The following is a 19,316-nucleotide window of genomic DNA, read 5'->3' as shown; positions in this document are numbered from 1 at the left end:
ATCTAATATTGATGACTGTGTTACAAATAAGGAAAGTAATAATTATCAAAGCTAAGTTATGGGTGCAATAACAAATTTTAAGCAAACGGTTATACAGTGCCACCAGCAGATCTAATACTTGTTACAAAAGGAGCAAGAGAATATCTACAAAATAGAGTTAAACAAGCATAGCCATCAAGTATATATTTTCATTCCAATAAAACGTGTGCTAATAAGTACGACATATGCTTTCTCTCTTGTCTGGTGAAAATATCAAATGATGTTTAATGTCATCTTAATATGTTTACAACAAGTGAAAAATGCACTGTTTATAGTAATTACGTTCTTCTTAAAACCGTTTTACATAATAATTATTTTATTAACTTTGAGAAGTAAATTATAAAGTTTGTTTTGATCAATTGAACATGTTAGGTTAACTTATGTTGACCCTAGAATTGACCCCTACCTCTCCTTACAAGTCCGTGCAATCACTGACTAATAATTATACCCGCTGTCGCAATGCATTATTAAGGACCTCCAAAATGGTTTTGCGGCTGTTATGATGTAGTTGTTGCATTAAAATGTTGCTGTGTTTTTAATTTATTTTTATTATTTGCTTTGTAATTAAATACACTATAATTAAAAAGAGAAAGACTTTTAGCTACCGTTACAGTTATTTTTCCAACCACAACAAATATAATTTAAAGAAATAGATAACATGATAAGCTACTGCAAGTGGAAACTGATATAACGACAATACATTTACGAGTAAACTGTCATATTTACCAAAGAAGCAATGACTTAATTTTGAAAGTGGATTGCAACAACTCCAACGGTTATTGAATTGTGAATTTCATCTATGTGTCTGCCTTTCTGTCCGCCTAAATCGGTGAGCTATTGAGATCATTCAATATAAATCTTCCAATTACACCAGATTTATACTTTTTAACCTTTATAATTTGACAACAGTCGTTTTTCAAGGGGAATGTCATTGACTATGCGCTTGATTGTTCTCTCTACCTGCTTCCTTACCACTGCTAACCCAAGATCACCAGCGAGGTTCTAACTTTAAGGGTATTCAAGGCCATCGAGAGCATTGCTTTTATAAATTCAGCTATTTTAATCGTTTGCAGTTGAACATCCATATCAGATCAAACACATCCGAGCTAGGGCCTTTAACTTACTTTGGATGGATAAAAATAAAATTCTGCTTTAACCGGTGCTAGGGGCCATGAAAGGTGTTGCACATTTCATTACCTTTCATGAATTCTACTATTTTCAACCTTCCAGTCTGAGGCCGAGGGATTAAAAGCCATCATAATTAACTTATATGAACATCATGTTTTTTAATTGAACCATTGATGTGGTTTTGAATACTTCATGTTGAACTAAATGAACCATAAGATGGACATTCTACATCTAAATTTAAGATAAATTTTGAAATCATCACAAGTATAATATATAATCACATTGAGTTTTAAACTCAGATCTATGCACTATGCAAAAATTTATTTAACTATTTTAAATATTCCCATGCATTCAATTAACAGTACATATTTTTTTTATCCAAATATGACTCAGATTTTTTTTAAATTTTTATATTAGATATGCAGTTTAATCTTTAAATAAAGTTTTATCTTTTTTTCCAGTATATAATCAGAGCTTCTGCTCTCAATACGTATAAAGTCTGGCCTGGCCTGGCCAGTCCTGGCCTTACACAAAATGCTGAGTCAGCAGGTCAATTCAGGTGATTTATCGAGATTCTAAAAATCGTGAATTTCCGGTATTGGTTTTGTGATTTTAATCAGTTCACGGAGAATACCGAAGAAATTACAAGCGTTCAATTGTCTATATGATCAAGATTACCAGACGTAAACAAAAAAATAGCAGTTGTACATGAAGTGAATATTTCTCATGTGATATTGTTGTTTGTTGTGAAACTTCAATATATTCGCTTTACAAACGTTTTTGTCTTTTTTGTGTTTGAACAAAACTATATAATCAGGTAATTAGATAACAGTCAAACCTGTTGTCCCTCGGTGTTGGGGATGACATTCTAAACTGTTGCCCCGGGAAAACAGTTCAGAAATATTCCCTTTAACCTCGGGACAACAGTTTTGACTGTTACACAAATACCCATGCAACAACTGTATACTGATGAACATTCTATGAGAACATCATGTTCCTATGTCTCACATGTGTTGCAAATACCGCAGTTTGGGAAGTCGACAAAACTCCACTTATTCTTTATATCATTGCAAGGAAAACTGTTGTTAAAGACTTTACATTTGAATTGTTTTGTTCTGTTGTCGTTCACTGGCAGCCTATATATTTTTATCAAATCAAATCCAAGCTATTTGTTAATCAAGGTAATGTTTCCAAAGCGATGAACGTTTTATATATATGTATAAGGCTTAATAACATCGTCTTCAATCAAATACGAATATATATATCCTTGTTTATCAGAGTAGAATTGGTTGTAATATTCTTATTTATTGAAACTCTTGATTTTTATTTTGATATTTCGCTAGTGGTTATACGTAAACAATGTTTGGGACAAGTATGTTTAAAAATATGTATTTTTTCCTCACAAATTTTACTGTCTTGATTTAAGATATCATTAACATGAAGTAAGTCAGAATTAATCCAATTAAAAAACTGTGTAAATTTCTTGTGAAACTTAATGAATTTTTTGCACTAAAAATTTCTGATGGCAAAAATATTCTGTAGAAATTCAGGTTTAACCTTTTAAGCCTTATCAAAAGCATGATCAAATGTCGATAGAAGTCAGATAAATGATTTGTTGCTATGCTATAGGGACACTTTAAATTCATAAAAAACCTAGTAATTCCCTCCTAAAATTTTGCATCATATATTTTGGTATACCTTTCCAGTGCGCTTCTTCGGATATTAAAGATTCTACCCATTTTTTCATTGAAATGAATATAAGATTCTAAATCTATCATTTTTAAACCTTTTGCATTTTGATATATTTGACATTTTGCAGCAGTATCGTTTATTTTTATTTTTTCATTTTTGTTATCACACAGAAAGCTAAATATGATTTTGTATAATACTTTGATCACATAATTTGTATCATAAATATAATATTTAATATCATTTTTTCGAATTTATTGGATTTTGATTCTATATAATTATATAATGGCCTCCCACATTTAATTTTGTCCGATTTTACTTCGTTTGTTTAGGATTTTCTAGAGACAAAAAATAATTTGTATTTTTCTCCCCTTCTTCTTGAAATTGTATGCGATCTTATTTGAGCATTCCTAGCTTTGTATACAATATCTCAACATTCGTTTGTAACTTATTAATTTCGTCATTATTTATACCATTTACTACTAGATCTCGGATATTTTTTGATTTTTGTTTGCAAATTCAATGGTCTTTTCTTTTATTTCAATATTTATAAGTTCCCATTTTGTTCATATATTCATGATATCATTTGCCTATAAATACCTTCCTGATTCAGGCACTAGAAGGTTGTCTAGTTATGGTTTGCGAATTCCACTTAATAAGTAACGTTCTAACTGGTTACCACATACTAAGTGAAATTCGCAAATAATAAGTAGATAACCAGTATAAATATATTCATAAATAATTGGTAACACGAATGTTATCAAGTTAACTAGTTTTTACGTTACTAATTAAGTGGAATTCGCAAACCATAACTAGATAAGCAGTTACTGCTAGAAGCCAAAAGTGCATTTATAGATAAGTGGTTACATGAATTTTATTTAGTTAATCAGTTATTATGTTACTTATTAAGTGAAATTTGCAAACCATAACTAGTTAAACAGTTAGTGTTGTTTAGCTGAAAAGGGTAATAAGCGGCAGTTCTAAGCACTTTCAAACCTGTTTTTGGTATTATGATATTTAACTTACCAAAAAGGTATCGCGAATATTTACTGCTTAGCTACATAATTATCGCGAAAATTAATTGGTTAACACGAAACAATTCGCGAACGCTATCAGGTTATCTTACGGCAGTAATTTTCCACCATAAGTTATACACCGTCCAACACGCATACGTACCTTAAAATGATTCAGTTTAACCCGTAGAACCAAAAATGTCTTTAAGATGGCAAAATAAATGCACATATTATAAAAGAAAAATACCAAATCAAATTTAGATGTTATTGTTTTATTTAAGCAAAGCACAACCAGCCAAACAATATTATTGTTGAATATTTACTTTAATTACATAATAAGCTCCACACACCCACACACACACGCACACGCAGCACGCACGCACGCACGCACGCACACACGCACACACACACACTTACACACACATATATATATATATTTATATATATTTATGTACTAGCTATTATATAGGTAATCACATTTTCTGAATCGAAAAGTAAGCATAAATGCTTTCATCATTCTTCTGTCTTTCAATAGAAGAATTAACATGTGGTGTAGAAGTTGATTGTTGAAGAACGGTAAATAAACTTCATTCAGTAATTGCTGTATGAAGCCTGTCCCAAAACATGTCCATGTGTTCTCTCTCCTCCGGAAGTTGGATGTAGGTATGATTTCTAATGACGTCAATCACTTCCAATGACAGGTTGTCATTGATGATTTCTTCCATCTTCACGATACACATAACATCTCTTCCAGTCTTGATCGCCTCCATCCTGGCCATGTTCAACTCGTATATGCACCAGTGGCTTTCCATGAACCCACTTGAAAGAAGAACCAGAGTTTTTCTAGAGTTGTTGATGGCATAGACGATATTTTCAGTCACCACGCCACCGAGAAAGAAATCTCGCTCGTGGATGCATAATTTCAAAGACCGTGATTCCTCTAACTCATGCACCAGATCAACAACGACAAAATGTCTTTCTTGGTCACTGTATGAAACAAATACGTCATATCTAAACCTATCTTCAACATCGTCGACCGGCCTATATCCTTTGACACGGAACTTCGCGGAATAATACAAATATCGCAGATCCCAACGATACCGATATATGATGCCGCCAGTCAAAATACTCAGAAACGCTGAAACGAGAATTGATGCCACGACTATGATGAGGGTGTAGCTGGCACATTCTTTTTCTAGATCGTGCACGAGGCTTTTACCGGTAAGATTTTTAGTAATGTCGTCTGTGTTTGTACATATGTAGGTCTCAACATCCACAAGGCTCACATTTCTTTGCTGAATCCATCGTACAAACTCAATGTCAGTACAATTGCATTTGAACTTATTATTCGCCAAGTTTATTAGCAGCGATCTACTTTGTATGATTTTGTCGATCTGTTTCATTTGAAGTTCAAGGATATATCTCAAATTGTTGTTATTCAGGAGTAATATTTTCAGGCTTGTCAGCATCTTCACATTAACTAGAAACGTCTTCATTTCGTTATTGTTCAGTTTCAAGATTTCCAAACTTGTCAAACCCTTAAATATATCAGATGGAAGGTAACGCAATTTGTTTGACGAAAGGTCAAGTTCCTGGAGCAGATTCAAGTTCTGAAATGTTATTCCAGCTTTGTCAGGTCCCAATGAATAACCTAGCAAATTTCCTGACAAAAACAACCGCTTCAAATTAGGAAGCAAATGAAACGCATCAAAAGATAAATTTGCGCAAAAGTTGTTCGACAAATCAAGTAGGTGGACATGTTTCATACCAGTCAGCGGACCACCAACTGTTCTGAATTTGTTTTGCCGCATGTAAAACTCCCTTAGACTGTTTGGCTCACGCATGCACAATCTGAGAACCCAAATGTCCATGTCAAGTTCACTTATGTCTAATATTTCAATTTGCTTCGGTATCGGTACGCAAAACCAGAGCTTATTATTCGCATGATTCTGTAACATATCTTGGACGAAGAAAGACTGGCTGAAGAACGATGGGTTAATGCCGTATTTTATTTTTTGGGAAGAAATGTTGACAAATGTCATGTTTAACAAATATTTTCCAGATAATAACTCTTTAATATAATTCCCCAATAACATTAAATTTTGACTAAGATCAAGATATTGAAACTCCTTTGGGACATACTTGATCGAATCTTCTTCAAATGATGACCATCTGTTCGAGCTCATTATTACTTTTCGTAAGCTTGTAACATTTTGGAAGTATTTGAGTTGTTCTTTGGTTATTTGTGTGCAGTCACCAAATGTATCATGGATTTGATGAATTACTAATTCCTTAAAGTCTTTATTTTGAAGTCCAGACATTATTCCTGGCAATGCTGTAAACCCCAAGTTCACATTGAACGAAAGATCTAGGGTTTTTATATTGTTAAAATCCACAAGGCACTCAATATCAGCTTTTGAAATATTGCAGCTGTTCAGGCGCAGCAAGCGGACTCTTTTCAAGTTGGCAAGCACATCCCTAGTGAGTGTTGGCAAGTTGCATCTTTTAGTTCCTCTGAAATGTGGATCTGCCTCGACTGGGCTAAGTTTATGGTACTTGATGTCCATATATTTAAGGCTGTCCAGGTGTAAAGGAAACCCTTCTTTATTTATTAAATCCACTGAAAGATTAGTGAGATGTGGCATTTGCTCCAATTCATGCGCTGGAAACATTTCACCGTCTTTAATGCCTTTCAAGCATTGCTGTATATACAAGGATTTTAAACGTAACAATGGTGTTAACGCTTTCCTAAACCTTTCCATGTATGGAACTTTGTTACATGTTAGGTCGAGAGAAGTCAGGGTATTTCCTAGGTCAGAAAATGTATTCGGCTCAATATCATCTATTTCGTTAAAACTTAAGTTCAATATTTTAAGCTTCATAAGACTATAAAACATTGATCTCTTCAAGGCACTGAGCTTGTTATACGAAAACTGCAGTTCTGTCGTGTTTTCTGGTAGATCTGTGGGTATTGCCTGAAACTGACCATGTGAACAATCAACAACGAGTCTAAAGCTCCTGTTGACGCAATGACATGATCCATGGCACACGTTTTTGTTTTGCTCAGTCTCAGAAGCCGTGACCGATACAGCAAGGTCTTCCGCCACAACACTGACATTGAAAATTATGGATGCAAACAGAAAAATTATCAAAAACTCCATGTTTGTATTATGTTCGATATATCCAACTGTTCCAATGATAATGTAATAAAATACAAATTTTTAAAGAAATATGATATATTATGCGTAAGCAGGTGGGAATCTTTTAATGTGTTATTCATCAATCTTTTTATGCAAAATCAAGGACGTTAATATGATTTTGAAACGTAATAATCTCTGTATGGTGGCATATTACTGACATAAGATAACCTAATAGCGATCGCGACTTTTTTAACCACTTAATTTTCAGTCCTGACGCAACTCACAATGAATGTTTTTAAAGTGTTATTATTCTCCACGATATAAACATATGTATGCAGTTCTATGGAACACCAATAGAAATAAATCATACAAAGTTATCAAAATTGTCTTGTAACACAAGTGTATAAGTATTATAAATTTGTAACACAAATTTAATGCCTTATTAAACTGTTCCTAAATGTATTTGTAACACAAATTAATTGTCTTTGCTTTGGTAACACACAAAGTCTTAAAAAATGTAATGGAACACCATACAGTTCGACGGGGGTTTTTTAAAGTGACCATTAAAAACGCTTTTATGTCCAACATATTGTTGTTTTAAAAGGTTAATAAATAACAGGAATCTTTGAAATGTCTCACTCAGGCTTAGCTATCAAAACTTTTCTAGTCAAGCCTTTTGTATAAAGATTATCTGGAGCATAATATAATAAAGGTGCTAAAAATATAGGAAAATATAGACACCAGAAATAACAGTTTGTTAGAATGAAAACATTATGAAACCCTTCAGATGTTAAAGGAAATAAACAAAATGGATCTAATATTGCATATAATTTAAAGGTACAATATTATAAAAAATATTAACGAAATCCTTATAAGATGACAATCATTTTCATTCTAAATATGATGGAATTATCCAGAATTTAAGAAGTTAAGATACATATATACTAAAGACATTATTATTATTCAATGTTTTGCAACAAAATATAATGCAAAAAATGATAATAATACACCTATTACCCTTTTGAGCTATACAACACTAACAGGTCAAGTTGTTATTGTTTGCGATTTCGACGTAATAAGTTACATAATAACTGGTAAACTAGATAATATTCGTGTTACCGCTGATCTAAAATGCATTTTTGTCTCCGATAAGTAACTGGTTATCTTATTATGGTTTGCGAATTCCACTTAATAAGTTGCATTATTCGCGAAGGTTGTCTTACGGCAGTTATATGCCACCATAGCTTAGCTTTGTTTAAACGGAAACATTGTTATAATGACATGTTGGCACGTCTTAAGGAAAAAACCTTCCTTTCAAGGACGTTAATGAATATTTTGAACGGAAACTAAGTGTTATAATCACATGCTTGTCCATATAAATTAACTTTCTTGCATTGATTATAATAAACAAAATGAATATCTTGGAGAGTGAACCAAAACCTTTTAAATCTTAATATGTAATGCAGAATGGTTGATTACTGACTTAACGAATGCGCTGTAATTTTAAAGTATTATTCTACAAATTTCACATGCAACTTTAAATGAAGACACTTTAAATTACTTAAACATTTAAATGTGAATCACCCTTTTGTCGTCTGTATTTTTAATGTAAATAATGGCCGATACCACTCTTTGCATGCGCCACGAAAGCATCTGTTTCACCGTAGTATAAGCTATTTTGGGAAAAGGCAAATACATGTTTATTTCTAACGAAACCTAACTGAAGTTGCACTTAAGAAGGACTAAGTGTTGATTTTTATCAATCAAGAGAATCGACGATAAAAACACCGACGATATTTCAAAGTTGATACAACGTCAACGTGAAAATCTTATCTAAACGTTGGAACTTCAACGTTGTTTAAGAGATTTAAGTTTATTTCGGGGCATTCATGAGATCTTTAATATCCCGTTCAAAAATGGTAATTCACAAGAAGTGCTTCATGGGTAAATTGTCATTTTTAGCGTGGCATTCAAGATTGCATTAATGCCCCAAATGACTTTTCACCCTTATATTACAAGTTTTCTGCAGACTTAATTGTAATCCAATTCTTCCCGAAACCATTAAAAAACGCTCAATATTACAAAGGGGAAGCACGCTTCACTGTATCCAATGAATGGAACAGCGAAGTACAGCCCTTTTTAAACCACACTCCTACCAATGCAAATCAGCATTGGTTGTCCGGTTAGCCCAGTGGTTAGCACACTCGCTTCTCACCAAGGCGACCCGGGCTCGATTCCCGGCCTGGACGCATGTAAGTTTGGTTAGTGGTCACCAAGCCGGACAAGTGGGTTTTCATCGGGTACTCCTGTTTCCCCCACAAAACAAGATCACACTCTCGCGCAACATCGTGCCAACGAGAGTGACTTAGTATAAGCTATAATAGCTTTCTTCACAATCGTTGTAAAATGTATAATTTATAAACTAATGCAATTCAGCCTGACATTATTGTTATATTTGCCGTCTGCAATAAGGATAACACATCAATGGATGATTCACTATCGCATGCCAAATTAAAAATACAATTTCACAGACTGATATTACTTCAATGTAAAAGTATTTATTTGAAAGAGTAACTTTACAATTCTTAATCATTGTAAATGAAGGATTCAAACATGCTTAGATTATTCAAATTTACAGTGTTAAGAACCAGATCAGTGTTTTAAGTTAACTTTACTTCGCCTTCCGAGAAGCTGTTTTCATTGTCCTCTACACTCCAGACGTGGTAATCTTAAGGGGGATATTGAGGCGGGGTTTCTGAGAACTGGGGGACTGTGTAGGCGAGGTAGGAGGAGGGAGTCGTAATTGTAATCGGGGTCACTATTTCTATGGATTGATGACCCGGGTGTCGTGATTCTACGAAGAATTTCGACCCCATAGAAAAACGATTCCTCGATCGATAAAAATAAAGACAAATGGCTACGGTTATACTTATGTATCAAGAACCTTCTACTTTATCTGAAAGGAAGATTGTTTTTATAGAGATTTAAATGAATGTAATATGATTTATTTTATTCAGATATCACTTTGCCTTCCTGTAAAATTAACAGAAATAAATTTAATAAAATTAGGGTTCATTTATCAATATAAACTTAAACTGGAAATTTTAGGTCATTGTATAGTTAGTCTATACTTAGTCTATGTAAAGGAGTATTGGAAACGAAGTCTTTAGATCCCTAATCGTTTAAAAATTAAAATTATTTTCCCGGAAGCGATTTTTTTCTTAAATGGTAAACACGAGACTGTTTTTGGTGCAATAAGTCCTGCTTCATTTTCATTTCTTTTGTTGCCTATTTACCAACAACGTCATTTCGGGTCGTGCTACCGTGCTGACCAATAAGCTGACGAAAAAGAAGTAGAAGAATTATGCTGACCAATTGCTATGCATGAATTTAAGAAGGAAATTCTTGCTAGTGAAAATGAAAGAAGTACGGTGAGCGATTTTAGGTTTTATTCTGTACTATTAGCTTGACAAATAAAAAATTGATAATGCTACTAATGTTCTCAAAAATTAAGTTCCTGTTTGTCATATTGACATCCTACAATAAATCTAAAATTACATCACATAGCGTTTCGCAACCAATAAACGGTTTAAACAGTTCTGTATTGAAAAAAAACACATGTTTAGTCAAACAATGTAAAACTTGTACTACTGTGCATAGTAACGATACTACTTTCAAAAAGCTGCACTGGCTCATGAATTACCCTATTAAACCCAAAATATCTATTTTTACACGTCTAACATTTAAACCATTCCGACACTAGTCATCCCACTGGTTTACCATGGCCGAGTATCTTTTTTTTTAATACTTCTTGTTATTAATGTATTCATCGTAACAGGTATCTATTTACAGAGGATGTAGTAGCAGTAGATGAAGAAAAAATACTACAATATAGAAATATTGATCTGTACATTGGTTCACTATTTTATAGACACAAGTGTTGGGAGTCATTTTATAGGGCGGTTGGGTGGGATGGGGGGTTGAATGTTTTACAGAAAAAAGCATTTTTTCTAAAGAATAGGGTCGTTATTCTATAGGGGTCAACCTACTTTCTTTGGCAAGCACATAGTCATCCGACACATCAAAGAGAAATACCATGATGCACATGTAAAGATATGCAATCAAGATTCCCATTTGTCAACGGAAATTTAACTTTAACAAAAAAATACCAACACTAGAAACAAATGACAACAAAGGTTCCATGTAGATTACAATTAAAAAATCAGCTTTAAATAAGGCCAAGAAAAAATAATGACTAGTTGCTACAGCATCCTTTTATATATCAAAAAACGATTAGCGATATATCATAATACATTTTTTAAACGAATGAGATGCTGCACGAGGAACTAAGCAAACAAATAATCCTTACCTAAAAAGTATGTTGTTACAAGAATATACACAAGATTGATAATAACAACAAAATGCACATAGAAATTACTCTAAAAATGTACAGCCATTTCAAATATTCCATAAAATCCATATTGTCCATATATACAAATAATACAATAAAAACAACAGGGACAAGCCCAAGATTCAATTTTCAAAAATAAACCCATTCGGAACTCCTCGGCCATTGTTATTAAAAACAACCTCGGATGTTTGCCGGTACATCAGTTGAAGTAGTTCGTAGATTTTTGAATTATATCATTAATGTAATGTTGTGTTTTAGAGTTGTATAAATTGAATTAAGTTTAAAATTGCAGGTGAAGTATATTATTGCAAACATAATTAAGATTCCCAAGAGTTTAGTAATAAAGTTTAACTGCTAAAAAATCACCACGCGATCAACTTGCAGCGGACTTAAACGTACCGCTTATTAAGTATGTAAACCGTCTAAATACATCCGAGGTTGTTTTCGATAATAATGGCCAAGGCGCTCCGAATGAAATAAACCCTCTTTAGAGGTACGACACAAGGGTCGAAAACGACAATGAACTAGAGACACAAACATATATCAAACATATATACACAAAAACAAACACCATATAGAGAATACACACAAATATATTTAAGGATTAAAATTCGACATGTTGCATTTTATTTGGGTATGGTATGCAATGGGGCTGTTGGATGGAGTCCGAAGGAGCCAGAGGACGCGAGAAGACTTAGTGTTTAACTGAGCTCTTTCTTCTTGACGTTGCTGGGTGCACTACAATATGTTATTGTTTCATATCCTCGATTTCGTGTTTTGTCAGATGCCTTATTTTTACCAAATGTCAATTCCAAATTCCGAAATAAGTCGTCATCATTGTCATTTAATATTTCTTCAACTGATCCATTCATCATGAAATTATCTACTTTAAAATCAAACACATTTACGTTGCTTATTTTGTTTTAACTGCTTTACTGCAAAAGCTGGTGAAGAAATTGGTGTTAAGGTCATCAGTGATAATAATGGTGCTACGCAAAAATCTTTCAACAAGATACAAAAAATATCAGAAACGGAGAAAGAAGCTCATCCGCTTAGGAGTTATTGTCTTTAACGAATAGGCCAACACAGTCGATTTTGCTCATACCAAAATTTCATAATTGATGTTTATCGAAAATCCTACATTCGTAACAATACATATAAATGTGAATAACTACAGAAACAAGCTCAGTAGTAAAATGTTTAAAACATAAACCCGGTTTAATGGCGCTGGGTAAACGCCAAAGACATAGAACAAAAAAAACACCAAAAAAATCACAAACAAGAAACATGGAAGAACAGCACAAAACTCCACAAACAGCACAGTGCATATATACTATATACAAAACTAGGTATGTTTATCAAGTACAATTCGTTGCTTACCCACACCATAGGCTCATTCTGGTGCATACAAATGTAAGTATTATGTATAGTACTTACGTCGGAATTCAACTAATACAGATACCACAATCATCCAAGTGTTGATATTTTTTTATTCAATGTTTTCAAATTCCGCCGCAATTGTAAGTTGTGTTTATAGAGGACATCGGTCCAAATCCTGTATCCGGCAGATTTTTGTTATCTTTACAGAAGAATAGTTTAATTTAATATATATACATACGGTGGTTTATAGAGATTTATCAGTGAAATAATAATGATATTTCACTGTTTCAAACACAGAAAATTTCAATATTTTTCACGGTTTTTAAATATAAGCCCGTTCTGCATTCAAATCAAATAGCAGAGCACAAAAGGCAGGGCCACAATATCAACGCCGTCACTTCCGAAATGACGCTATGTCCGCAATTAGTTTGGCCCGTATTTTTAATAAAGTGCAATTAAAATTATTTTAAACAAGTAAAAATGTTTATTTCAATGTAAGATCGTAATAAAATTCACCTTGTAATCGACGGTGGATCGACTTTCACCGGATAAAGTAGCCTTTGCGAGACGTAAACAACGCGATATGGCAATATTTATGTGTACAAAAGGTAAGATTTTACATGATACTTCTGCTCGGATTTGTTTGCAAGTAGTGCAATTCGTTTTTGGAACGTAGCAGCTCGCTTGAAATTTACACACGTGTTCAATATACGTCTGATTTAAAGTTGAACTGTACATTGACATAAAATTCTGACTTGTTAAAATTATTCTTTTTCTCCAAAAGTAGCTTTATGCCAAATCTTGTCTGTGAAAATAATCCCCCTATCAAGATGTAACCATGATATTATCACATTTTATAGACTGGGTATAGTATTGTTGTGTACTGGATATAGCCGTATATTAGAAAAGTGTGTACTGTGGGTAGAAGTATACTGATTGGGTCTTCGTCGAAGTAAATAATATATTTAAGAGCATTACAACGTTAAAAATAAACGTAGTTTAACGAATCGTTGTATATATGATTTTTTTCAATATCAAGTATCATGCTACACAGATTATAAACTAATAGTATAAAATATAGTTATTGTTAGTTTTTACCAGTAACAGTTCCCACGTAATTAGTCACAAGCCTGTGAATATTATTTATTTATTTTTTATTATTTTTTTTATTTATTTATTTTTTTTTGGGGGGGGGGGGGCGTGGTCATATGGCTGTGGCGTAACAACACATCCGACCCTGTATGAAATGGATTTGTATCGAACAGTTACCCTCCATTTATTTAATTAAATACAAATTGCATGTTATGGGCCTTTAAGCTAATATATATATTCTAAAACCAAACATGTAAAGCTCCGAATGTGTAAATAAGCGAATATTTGCAAAATTGATCCACTCTCTTAATTCAGAACATAAGAATTTGATTGACCAGATGTCACAAGTACAGATTAGTTTAAACAAATTTATTTTACAACGATTTTCAAACAAGTTATTACAAGATTATATGTATCACTCTCGTTGGCACGATTTTACGCGAGAGTGAGGTCTTGTGTTGAGGGGAAAACCGGAGAACCCGGAGAAAACACACTTGTCCGTCTTGGTGACCATAAACCAAACTCACTCGAAGCCGGGAATCGAACCCGGGTCGCCAAGGTGAGAAGCTAACCGGACAACCTAATGCACAGATTAATTGTGTATGCCACTTTGTATAATATGAAATATTGGAGATAAATATGTCTCATAGTAAAACAACTCTGCCCATTTGCAATACGGAGAAACACTGCACTTAATTGATTTTTGTTACATATGTGGTTATGTTTTGCGTGCGTGTGTGCTTGAGTGCGTTTGGCATGGAAATATTACAAATATTAACAATGCAAACATGTCTACAGAAATCATTAAAAAAGTATGTCTGCGTTTGGATCTCTTGCTGTCCCTTTAATAAAGATACTAGATAGTCAATATATACCGACCACCCAGACCTACAGACCCGTATATTTACATTCTCACATTGAACGTACCGTACTCGGAGAGACAAGAACGTTTAAAATCATGTCGGCTTACGATCAGTTTGAGAAACTATTTTGTGGAGAATGGAAATTCGATAAAGCTGAAAATGCAGAGGAATTTTGCAACAACGCAAGTATGTGATATTTCATTCCTTAAATCCGTAACTCTAAATTAGGTTATCAATTTGACATTGGGAAAATGAATGATAATACATGTGAAATGTCTGATCTAGATTAAAGCATGCATGTAGGTAAGACCACCCTTAAAAGGCGTTTGTTTGTTACATGACCGACGCAACAACGTCTGCCCTACTCAAAAATGTGTTGGTCGTCAGCATCTTTTTCCCCTCTATTTTTCTACAAAGGGGCGTTAATAGCCAAATGGTGTGTACTACAGGGAGAGGGTATATAACAATACCAAACCGTATTCATCGATTTACTCAAACACCTGACAGCAGGGTAACCGCACACAAATATTTTTGAATCCATAAAAAAAGCTCCTTTTAAATGAAATAAACGAAAAACCTTAATGTGAAACCAGCATATAACTAGGTCAACCACTAAATTAATCTCTAAAATGCTCTGAACCTTAATTACCTTAAATAAAAATATCTTGAACCATCTCAGAGATGTCTCCGGAGGACAAGCAGATGCTCATGAATATCTCCCCTGACATCTTGTTCCAGCGGAAGGGAGACTCGTTCCTGCAGACGTACCGCCTCGCCCCCGGGGTCGAAATCTCCGCCACCATCAAGTTCGGTGAGGAGTACGAGTCCAGGGACACCAATGAGCCGCCCCGATGGCATAACAAGGTCAATGGTTTTTAGACTTTAACTCAAGAGTTTGTAATAGACCACAAAAATTCATGAGTCCACTTGGAGTTGAACATCATACTCGAAAGTACCAGATTTCAATGAGACTAAGTCCGTGAAACATACCTGGAATAATGTTTGTTTACAAAATAAGTTCATGTAGGAGTATGCAATATGTTGCGTATATTAACAGTTAGTCATACGGATATGAAAGGGAAAACTCCTATAAGCTGGAAAACTCCCTGCAGTTATGGGTTTGAACTCAAAGGAACTATAAATTGCATTATAATTCTATAAATAATATACAACAGTTGCGATTGAGATAAACAAAAACAATTCATTCAGTGCGGTTTTCTCCCTTCTGCCGACACTGCTCTAGATGTGAAATCGGCTAAATGGTCGAGATATACCCAGTAGTATTCTATGTTAGATAGAAGGACATATCCTAAACATATACTACTGCAATGATAATTGGTCAAAATTTCTACATTTGTAAATCATTTGTTGTACTCTCTTTGTTTAAGCTTTGATCGTAATTGAAGGAGAATTTTATACACTACAGTTTTGCTCACATTCTCTTAAAATTGAAGTTGAATCCACCCATTATCTAGTACATATTTTGTCATTATCGGACTCTTAAAGGCAAAAGAAAAAGAGATGGTCCTCTATGTTTCGATTTACATCTCTAAACATAGAGGTGCAACACAAATGTAAACATAACCACTGATAGAGTGTGACTGTTTACGCAAATAGTACGTTAAAGCTATACGTCAGGAACAGCCTTGGTAACGGTGATGATACTTTGTAAAATTGTCTTCACATGATGTTTAATCATTCTACTGATATTTGCAGGTGAAGCCATCGTTCACCAACGGCGTGTTTGTGCAAGAGATTTATTCCCAGTTGCCCGGAAAATGTGACCTTGTCGTGGATGGCAAGATGGAGGGAGATTATTTGGTCACGGTAGGTATATTATACATGGTCTAGCGAACCCTATCCCCTTTTACGGATTCTTAAGCGGGAGGCAAATGTTACGTTGTAAAAATAAGAGATTCGATATAAAATCAAAGTAAATTCAAGTGGAAAATGTTCGACTCACAAATCGTTGTTGATTAAATTGCTTCGATTTGTGTATATTATAATTTGCCAAGATGCATTGCTTAAATCACATTTCAATATGATATTGAACATGTGAATGACTTCAATCGTCCATATTTCAATACTACCTGACCAGAACTTTAACATCGCCTCATCCGTGCAAATTTTAGCACTGATTAATCTATGATAAGAAATTGACAGAGGGAGATATTATTGAGTCATGTATATAAAATCTGCAGACGAATCATTTCTACCTGATAACATTATCCGATATATCAAAACCAAGTAGAGTTTACGAGATTATGTTCTGAACAACGTGTGCTTGATTTTGAACTTGCATGAAGCTGATATGTGACGATCATTGTAATCCTCGACCTTCAAGTATGCGTCATGCGACAACTTGTGCTTGAATTTGAACTCGCATTATTGATCACAGATATGCGATGAGTTTCATTTTAATTATCGACATTCAAGTATGCAAACGTTCTGTTAAATTAACTTATTCTTCAATTATTGCAACCGAAAAAACATAAAAACGCAGGTGCATGGTAACATGATAAGAGTGTCAGCAGTATACATGATCATTGTATTAAATAGGTAATCCGCGTCGAAATACAACGTTGCAATAATCTCTGCCGGAAGACGGTAAAAAGTGTTTCAATGGTGAGGCAGGGGTAAAGTCTGTGTTCCGTGAGTTTACTGTCAACTGTCTTAACAACACACTACGGACATGCTGCATAAACCAGGAATGTACATATTGGGCCGACTGCAGACTTGATAAAGTTAATAAAATTGTTAATTTTAAATTTTCGCAAAAAAAATCAAATCTGTATTGCTCTGAGAGTTTCATGAATACACTTATATTCTACAGTATGTACGGCATTAATAAAGCCAAGTGTTTAAGCTGTACTTGTTTTTATTCAGATATAGATAGTTTACGATGTCGTTAATAACATTGAAAAAATTAACAAAGTTTTGAACGATCGGGCCATTGTATGACAGATAGTCCGCGCTCGCAGTACATTTCTTTTTCTTCCTTGCAGACAACGTGTGTAAAGGGGGACCCAAGCGTAAAGGGGATAAAATACTACAAGAAGGTATAGAAGTCTGACATGAAAAACACGTGCACCTGCTGAAGAGATTGGAAAGCACACACGTGCCCGCGATTACACGAAAAGACTTTCGTCTTGTTCCACGATAACAAGATGGCACAATTCAAATTTTACCATTTTAAAAATATTTTAAAATCTTATGTACTATATTGATAAAAGCTCAATAGGTTGAAGAAAATTCATTCTTGAACAAAAATAAATACGTGAAAAATACCTTTTAAACTTCGCTGAATTCTTTTAATCACAGTTTTTGCACTCATTCAGAGATCAAACACAGACTTGCGATATTCAATATTGATAAATACACATTTATTTTCATTCTTTTAAATGCTATAAAAGTTTTCAAATTGTTTTCGGTTGAGATAGGACTTAAGTATTCTTGTGATATTTTGGCCTGCACCTTTATCACAGAAATACTCAAAAGTGTTTCAAAATCATATTTTTCACTCATTTTAAAAGTGCCGTATTAAATATCGAATTAATTCAAAATCGTATCCGTTTCTATTCATTCATGCACCAGCCAATTGTAACCAAGCCCCCCCCCCTCCCAGGTCTGGGGTATACCGGGGATACCCGGGGAATTGGGCCGTGTTTTACCATTCAGGTGGCCCCGCAGTGCCGGGTGGATGCGGTGGTTTTGTCTTCGCGCAAAATATAGCGGGAAATGGGCCTCACCTAGGTCTCTTGGGTGCGGGTCATTTGGCAGGGATTTACCCATCAGTTGACTGGTGCATTAACCACGTCTATCAGCATACTCTTTCCCGTTACACGAAGTGAAGTTGAGTACACACACGTTGAAATGTCCGGTCGAACATATCAAATAATTTTAAAATCTTGTCCATTTGTTTTTCCATTTAATGCTGAAAAACCTGCCAACACTTTGTAATGATGGTGCATTTTAGTGAATGAGGAATATTGGATCATATGTGTATAGTGCAACATTCCACCGAAGTATGAAACCGTGACTCTTGACTCGGGCATTCGTTTTTTTTTTTGTTTTTTTTTTTTAAATTAAATGTCTTTAATACCACTTTATTGCATTTACCCAAAAAAAAAAACGCTTGTTAAACAGTGTAAGATCGAAATATATTTCAAATCGTGAACATCAACAGTGAAAAATAAGATTATATTATTGGTATTCACTCGTAATATATTTCACTACGTTAACACCAATAGAGAAAACATCGTTCGCGACTATACAACTCGTCTGGTAATCATTCCATAAAATGTTTACCGATCTGTAACAAAAAATCCTCCGTTTGTTTCATTACATTCAAATTGCAGCATATGGACCATTAACCTCGTATATTGATTCTTAAACCAAAGCATGTGAATATTGGAAAGTTTAAAAAATCAAATCTGATCCATCGTTTACTCTATTAAAAATAAAGAAGCGCAAAAACTGCACATTTTAATGCATTATTATGTTAAACTCACTTTACATTCATGTCGAAATAAAAACAAAACATATGTGCTAAACATATAAT

At 34.0% G+C, this 19,316-nt stretch overlaps 2 protein-coding genes across 2 annotated transcripts; one reads left to right on the top strand and one right to left on the bottom strand.

The window, feature by feature from the left end:
• Positions 1–4,456: 4,456 nt before the first annotated feature.
• LOC128234416 (toll-like receptor 4) lies at positions 4,457–5,713 on the bottom strand. The gene has a single exon (XM_052948650.1). The coding sequence runs from the start codon at positions 5,711–5,713 to the stop codon at positions 4,457–4,459; it is 1,257 nt and encodes a 418-aa protein (XP_052804610.1).
• A 9,071-nt stretch (positions 5,714–14,784) lies between these two features.
• On the top strand, positions 14,785–18,042 carry LOC128236215 (uncharacterized). The gene is made up of 4 exons (XM_052951099.1): positions 14,785–14,941; positions 15,435–15,619; positions 16,472–16,582; positions 17,761–18,042. Exons 1-4 carry the CDS (start codon positions 14,851–14,853, stop codon positions 17,818–17,820), a joined length of 447 nt encoding a protein of 148 aa, XP_052807059.1. The 5' UTR covers positions 14,785–14,850; the 3' UTR covers positions 17,821–18,042.
• Positions 18,043–19,316: the final 1,274 nt, after the last annotated feature.

This window comes from Mya arenaria, chromosome 5 (assembly GCF_026914265.1).
Source record: "Mya arenaria isolate MELC-2E11 chromosome 5, ASM2691426v1".
Classification (NCBI taxonomy): domain Eukaryota; kingdom Metazoa; phylum Mollusca; class Bivalvia; order Myida; family Myidae; genus Mya; species Mya arenaria.
This window is presented reverse-complemented; position numbering and strand designations above follow the sequence as displayed.